General features: G+C 47.9%; 1 protein-coding gene across 1 annotated transcript; it reads left to right on the top strand.

The window, feature by feature from the left end:
- Positions 1-567: 567 nt before the first annotated feature.
- On the top strand, positions 568-4,569 carry LOC144152167 (uncharacterized). Its single transcript, XM_077683385.1, has 2 exons — positions 568-686; positions 2,561-4,569. Exon 2 carries the CDS (start codon positions 2,720-2,722, stop codon positions 4,484-4,486), a length of 1,767 nt encoding a protein of 588 aa, XP_077539511.1. The 5' UTR covers positions 568-686; positions 2,561-2,719; the 3' UTR covers positions 4,487-4,569.
- The last annotated feature ends 3,411 nt before the right edge of the window (positions 4,570-7,980 follow it).

Genomic DNA, 7,980 nt, shown 5'->3' with positions numbered 1-7,980 from the left:
TGGTAAAATATCTGGCCAGCTATTCTGTGTGAGGGAAGGGAAAGGGGAGGAAAGATCGTGGGTAGAGGACGAGAGAGATGAAGATGGCGGACAAATCAATAAATGGTTATGTACAGAAGATGCCTATACTTATACCGTGCATGTGTTAAAGTTCAGCTGGACGGGCCTCAACAACAATATCGCTGAGAGGCCGCTGCTGCGCAGAAATGCCCCAGCACAGCTTTAAATGCTTCCTGATCGAAATTTGTGGCAGGGGTGTATGGTAGGGTTTATTCTGTTCGTCGAAAAAAAAAAAAAAAAAACACGCGTAGAGATCTTTAATATTATTTTGTGCACCTTCAACAATATTTTACACGAGCAGCTGCAAGTACTCTCCTTAAAGACGATAAATTCAGACCTTAACAAAACGGCCTCAACAAAACGTTCTTAGAAACATGCATAGGATCCGTTGTTTTAAACGCGCGATTTTAATTTTACTCCAGGCCGAAAAAAAGTACAAAGACAGAACCACATTTAAATGTTTTATTTAAATCTCAGCGTTTTTATTGAGTGTTATCATTTTGTATGGTAGAGATAGTGGCAGTAGGGATGTTGGAGTGGCGCTTCCTCGCTCTTTTGGGACGTGCGGCGCTGTGGTCTGGTGCACTTTGAGCTTGTCCTGCGCAGCAGTTTCTGTGCTCAAAAAGGTACGTTTTGGTGCTTGAGCGTGTTGAAGAGCGTTTTTGCTTCATTTAGATCATATTCGGAGCTCCTGGCGCGACAAAGCACTATCAAACCGTATTCCACAACAAATAAATTAGCGACTCCTCCAGTTTGCTCGTCTCTGCCCGCTTATATTCGGGATTGAAGGCTCAGAGCTTTCTAGAAAGTCCGCAAACTCCGTGGGCATCTTTGAAAGTAATTTTTAGATGTCATGGAGAAGGCTCAACAACCTTTAAGGCTGTGAGACAAGTAGTGGTTGCCAGCCCCCGCATGATAAATCGGAAGCGCGCGGTTTAAGGAAATGAATACGCTTAGAGCGATCCAGATATTAGAATCATCTGCAGAATACAGCGGAATTACAACGAAGTTTCGCCAGAACGATCTCCCCGTAATTCATGTGAGCTTGCGGAATGACGCTAATGAACCGGCCAATCCATATGCTACGCACGTTGAACGAATGTGCATCAAATCGTGTAATGATTTGATTAAGTTTTTATTTAAGGTGAGGGACCAGTTGTGCCTTAAGAGCGGTATAATGTTCTCCACCTGTTGGGCCGCAGCAGTCCTGCAGGTGACTTGCTGATTTGGTAATTCATTTACAGCCTCCACAACGTTTTTGTAAAACACTTCCATGCCAAATATACTACGGATAGCTTGAACCAAAAAATTGAAAATATTCCGAAAACAAGCGTTACGTGCACCAAAACTACATGGGTTCGTGAGTAACCGGTACGGAGCCACTACATCTGGGGTATTTGTGCTGCAGTCATGAAGAGTGAACAAGGCACCAAATTCTCTAAACAATGGGCGTTGTTCTGAAGCTACACGGTAATCCTATGCAAATGAATGTACTCTTCGGGTGGGGCATCGCTTTGGGGCGAAAGAAACTATAGAAAGCATAGTATGCCCCCTGGTGCATTCTGTGACCCTCCAACAAAGCGACGCGACATAATAAGCGCCGGATTGCGCGTCGCTTCAGACGAGGGGCACAAAATGCACCGCGGAGACGGACCATGTGTTTTCTACAGTCCCCCACCCCCCGCCCCCCGCCAAAGTGACGCCCCAATCCAAGAGTACATGATGAATCTGCATAGGAGTACTGCGTCGCTTCAAAACAACGCCCGTCTTTGAGAGAATTCGGCCACTGGTCGCTTAGTAGTTTTAATGACGTGGCATACAGCAATAAATGCGAATTTTTAATTTTCCAAGTTGAATGTATTTTTTGGAGTTGTGCAGTTTTATCTCCCCCATTATATATGTGGTTTCGTAGCTATTTTTATTATTTGTAGTAGCCATAGGTACATTTTTTTAGCGGACAACCTGCGGTTGGTACCTCTTGATCAACAGACAGAAATCAGCACCGGCATGTTCTTGTTAGGCGCCATCTCGTTCTGTACAACGCTACTAGGTTCTAAATAATTTATCGTGCAGCACTCAAAGCGCAAAGTGTGAGATGGTGTCAGGTAGCCTTTTTTTCAGGTATATTTTCAATGCAGAGATAGTACTCTACCCTTATCATCGTCATCATCACCACCCTGCTCTCTAACTTCCCTCTAATGAGCTCTAATAGTCTTATAATTACCCGCAAATACCCGTACAGTGTCCCAGATTGTTAACTGAGGAGTCCCACTGCAATAATTAGGAAATTATTTAAACTAGCTGTGAACAACAAAATGATGTGGCAAAAACTTTGGTTTGTAAAATGGGGATCGTACCACTGGTGCAATTTAAGCTTAATATATTTTGAGTCATACTATCATCATAAATTCACAAAACAAGCAAAAGTTAGAAATATTTTCTCTTTTCTTTCTTGTTTCTTTTAAAGTTGCGGGCTGATTCCACATTTTTTGCATTTCAGGCGGTGTTCCTCACAAGGCGGAGGGGAAAGCCTGTCCGAAGAAGAAAACGAAGCACAGATCCCGACGCGATCGTGCGTGCTTGCTGCGAAGATGAAGATGGAAGGCATGTGTGATTGCTGCTGAGCCTGGTTTTCGCGAACGTCCCCTGACGCGATACCATGGGCAGCCGCAGCACGCTTTGCAGCGAGGAGGTCGCCGCCAGCGACGTCGAGGAGTACTCGGTGCACTTCGAGGTTTATGACACCGAGGTGAGCGAGTCGGCGGGCAGTACGCCGATAATCAAGATATCCGGTCTGTGTGACGACGACGAGCGGGCCCCGTACTTGCGACAGTATCTGCAGCGTCTTCTAGCCGAACAGCGCAACACAGGGATCAGTGCCACCTCGATGCCAAAGGAGCCGGAGCCACACCGACCACTGTCTCTGCAAGACTTTAGAAATCAAATAGTGGCTTCACCGGAGATGCTTTCGGCACCCGTGAACTGTCGCAGCTTCCAGGCTGTGCCCGGAGAAGGACAGTTTGCATTAGCACCAGGGCCGCTTTATATGCGGAAAAATTGTTCGGCTGGCGATAGCCCCGACCGAAGGTCGCGCACATCCTGTGAGTTTGCTTCAAGCAGCATGCACACCAAGCTTTTTAACAACAATATTTATGCACAGGCCTCGTTCCACCCAAGTCACAAAGCAGCAAGAACCTTTGGAGATAGGCCGTTGGTTCGGGATTTCTCTCTGGCTGGACGCGCTTCCCCAAATTACTGTGGCAATGAACAGTGCGTTAATCAAGGCAGGCAAAACAAAACTCAGACCAACCTGCAAGGAACTGTTCGCGACAAATGTTCGGCCAGGGCTGGGCACTCAGAATTTGACGCCCAAGGCTGTGGCTCCGGAAGGTGTGACGTAGGCGTGGACAACGATGTACGCAGCTCAATAAGACGCGCAGAAGCCAGGGGCCGCAAAAGAACGACCATCCCATCGAGATTATCCGAAGCATACCGTGGGACTTCATGCAACCCACGTAACGCCACCGCGTGCACCTACACCCTCGACAAACGCAATCGCCATCGATGTACTCCGGCTGGACGATTAGAGTGCTCAGACCTTGATTGCGTCGAGGAGACCGTCACCACTCGCCACCTTCCGGCAGCCCCGGCAATGGAAATCCCTCGTCGGTACCAACGACCAGCGCCGCAGCAGCGTTCCTGGGGATGCAGCGATATATGCGCGGTTTACAAAGTCCTACCGCCTCAACCATCTGGTCAAGACAGTCGTTGGACGGTCCCAAATTTCCGGATGAAAGCTGCGGAAGAACAACTAAAGGAAGTCTACGTATCACCGAGCAATAAGGTCTGGGTTGAAGCATCAAGCTCACCGCTACCGCCAACAGATCGCTTTACTCCTGACCACGTCATGGAAGGTCGTGCAGATGACCCAGAGAGCTCAGACAAAGGTGCCCAAAGGGAAAAGAGCTTCGAAGAAAAACAAACTCAGACATCAGTGTTGCTAGACGGGACTATTTTTGCAGCCATGACATCTTTTATTGAATGGTTCGCCTGTGCTTGCTACGACCTCGCTTCCTGCTTTCCCGGCGTACACGGACACAAGCTGGACGGAGCCCGTCTTGAAGACTTTGGGAGAACGGACCCAGACGTATGGAATATCGTGTTGAAGCTTGTCCAGGAAAGAATGACCAGCGTCTCCCTACGTTCAATCGCCCAGAAAGGAATGTTTGTGGAGGGAATGCGCGGAGAAGGCGAGTGTCCAAAAGACCGCTGGCCGCAAGAAGTTCATGGATTGCCTGAACGCCTTTCATCCAGTCTTGACGTAAGCCTGGGGCAAAATATCGACGATGCCTCGAGCCATGATTTTACGCACGTGCATTCGTGTCCAAGGATCGGCGGTGGCTTTCACTCAAATTTGACCATCTGACCACAAAACGCCAGCTCAAGAGGAATCTTCCCGATGCCGCAACAATTTAGGCCCTAAACGAGTGGAAGCAAATAAAATTTGTATGCAGCAGAACTTATTTGTCCTAATTGCCTAAACGGCTCATTTTACCATCGGCAAAGCATCGCGTGAAAAACGACTCCCATAGCATATTGAATCCCAAAGAAAACGTGGGTAAATACTCATGTCCGGGTTTAAAGCTCTGTGGGTTTTGAGACTCGCATGATCTAAAACATTCAGCGGCAACCGTTGCCCAGAACACTTCTGCGGGCATGTGACCCTCTAGAGGTATGGAGCAAGGGGGGAGTGTTTATAATTGCAGAAAACAGCTAACCCAAATTAAGGCGTTTAACGCGCCCAAAGTACACCTGGGCTATGGGGGCACGCAGTAGCGGCGGGCTCTTGTACAATTTCGGCCACCAGGGGATGTTTATGTGCGCCGAAATCACGAAATACGGGCGTTTTCGCTTTTCGCCTCCATCTGAAAAGCAGCCACAGCCACCGATGCCAGATCGAACCCGCGTCCTTCGGTTTCGCAGTTACAACGCCTTACCCACCGAGCTATCAGTGTTAGTACTCGCACGACGAGAAAAACGGGGGAGAAAGCGTTGGCCAATCCGACGCTGCAGGCACGTTCTATTCCCTTGTTAGGCCTAATTTTAGGCGGCCCTAACACTTATCCTTGCGACATGCCGAGCAACGTCACACCTCGTACGTCAAGACGTACATATCTCTTAGCGTCGTAAGACCTCAAAGGGTGACGTTAGGCCTAACTTTACATCACATGTCAACACACTACTTCGGGTATGTGCGGCCTATGTGGGTATGTTACAATGTATAAGCCTCCGCTCAATCACCGATCACACGAAAAACCTGACCAACCTAGAGGGTAGAAGTCAGCTGTGAATTTTGAAACCGTGATGAGCCACTAATCACAGATAAACGCGCAAGATTCCAGTGCTGTTGGGTGAACCGTCTTGCAGTCGTCATACGAGTTCTGTGTTCCCAGCTTGTCGTTTTCGGACAGTATATTTTAGCAGTACATATGGCGGCAGCTTCGTCTTGTGGCCGTTAACCAGAGTAAGTGTGAATGTACCCGCAAGGTTGCGACAGACAAACGGACGAAGCCAGAATACTTACCCTACTCTGTGAGCCCCCGTGTGGTACCATTGCGGAATAAGGAAACGCGGGAGGAGAAACCTTATCATCATCATCATCCTTATATCTACGCCCACTGCAGGGCAACGGCATCTCCCATTAATCTCCAAATACCCCCGCTCCTGCAATAACTGCGACCAATTTATCCCCGCAAACTTCTTGATCTCAGCTGCCCATCTAACTTTCTATTGCCCCCTGCCACGCTTGCCTTCTCTAGGGATCCACTCTGTTACCCTTAACGACCAACGGTTATCTTGCCTTCGGATTACATGACCTGCCCGCACCCAATTATTCTTCTTAATGTCTGCTAATATCTCCTTAACACGCGTTTGTTCCTTGACCCCACTTCGCTCTCTTCTTGTCCCTTAATGTTAAACTTATCATCTTCCGTTCCATTGCTCGCTGAGTCGTCCTAAAGTTAAGTTGAACCCTTTTAATGCGCCTCCAAGCTTCTGTCTCGTAAGTGAGTACAGGTAAGATGCAGAAGAAACTTACTTCAATATTAATGGCTGTGGGGGTGTGTAATGAGGACATAACTTTCGAGAACACGAGTGAATACGAAAGCATCTTTAATATGATGTTAGCACTGTTAGAATTTCCTGAACAAAAGTGCCCTTTTATCGCACTTTTCAAGTCTGCAGGTGCTTCCCATTTTCCCCCCTGCTGTACTTTGAAGAAAAAGCATGAGTACACCACGGCAAGGGTCCAGTTGCGTCCTGAAAAACCCGCAGATATTTATCTAACCCGTGGAGTTTCTTAAGGTACTGTATTCTGAATTTAGCTTTCTCCGCTAACACGCGCCTCTATTTAGTTTTTTTTTTGGTTTCTGTAAGCTAGTTGCACTTTTACGGCGAGCGAGCAAAGGAACTGCGGCGGGCACCGCGCCCAAACATTTCTGCTTGTGTAAAAAGATAGACATTGTACTGCCTGCCTCTGCGAATTCTTCGGTACAAAAAAGGAAAAAGAAAATTCCAGGCGTCTCCACGAAGTGGATCATGATGAGTGGGCGAAGCACTGGGGATCGTTCTTACCGTAAATCACCCGTGAGAGTGCTTACTGCGGCTAAAACGATTTCCAATGCAATCCGATCCAATACAATTCAAGTTTATTGAATCTAATCAAATCGATTTTAATCCAATACAATCCAATCCAATGTTGTTCGCGCATGCGGAGCACGGCTCCTCTAGGAGCACTCTCTCTCTCTCTAACATTTTGTGAATGTTTTATTTTGTTCTTGTTAACCTTTTGTGAACCTTTTGTTCACAGATGTTCCGATTTACACGGTGGTGTGCGTCTCTCTCTCTCGTCTCTCTCTATCTCCCTCTCTCTCTTTCTCTCTCGAACGTTCTGTGAATCTTTCTTATGTTCTTGTTAACGTTTTGTGAACCTTTCGTTCCCAGATGTTTCGATTTACACGGTGCTGTGCTGTGAGCACGGACGCCGGAGGGCCTTGAGGCGGTCTTTTACGGCCTTAGCCCCTAAAAGGGCCTCCTCAAGGCCCTCAATCTAACCGGCTTTTTTATCCGCTCTGCCCCCCGCTCCCAAGATCAGTCGAAATTTTCATAAACAGATAATTTGCAAATGCTAGCTTAACCCCACGATACCTTCCGTGAATGGTGCACCCCATCTCTGCCGCCTCGACGTCCCTTCTGCGCCTCCCTCACACCCGCCAATCTTCAGCACCTAATTTGTGACTGCCCGTAATTTATGCGTTACAGAACCCTTCAATACTGCTCCAAAATCCTCCTCCTCATACTTCGACCCTCGTACACATGAACCCTCCACACTGTTTTTAATTCCAAACTACTGTCTAGAAAGCGGTCTAGCGCCAGCAGTTGCTCTCCTCACCGCACGCGACCTCTTCCGCCTTCTCAAGGAGTCCACCAGTTTCGGTGTGAACTGTCCGTTTTGCTAGGTGTCCCAAACTTCAAACACCCCACCTTCTACTCCCACTTCCCCCACTTGACCAAGCGTCTTCCTGCTGTAATAAAGGCTATCTCTGTCCTCTCTCTCTCTCTCTCTAATACCGGTATTACTGGTACCGGAACTTGATAGAACTTGATGCGAGAAAGAAGTTAATCTTTGACGGACGCAGCCTCAAAGGTAAACAGAAAAACACGCACCCCTCCGTCTAATGACAACGACAGCTGAACGCGAAGCTTTTTTCGTAATGGGTGCTTGGTTGACCAATCCCACACTGCGAGTATGTGCTAATTTGGAGGTACGCAGCACTTTTCCAGAATACCCCCAGCAACCCTCGGGTGGGCACACCGTAGGCCTAACATTTGGGTTTGGGTTGTACGGCGCGAATCAGTACC

The sequence above is a fragment of the Haemaphysalis longicornis genome, unplaced genomic scaffold, assembly GCF_048455015.1.
Source record: "Haemaphysalis longicornis isolate Haplotype H1 unplaced genomic scaffold, Haemaphysalis longicornis Haplotype H1 scaffold_9, whole genome shotgun sequence".
Classification (NCBI taxonomy): domain Eukaryota; kingdom Metazoa; phylum Arthropoda; class Arachnida; order Ixodida; family Ixodidae; genus Haemaphysalis; species Haemaphysalis longicornis.
This window is presented reverse-complemented; position numbering and strand designations above follow the sequence as displayed.

Coding starts and splice junctions, on each gene's coding strand:
- LOC144152167 (XM_077683385.1), top strand. CDS start 2,720: ATGGGCAGCCGCAGCACGCTTTGCAGCGAGGAGGTCGCCGCCAGCGAC.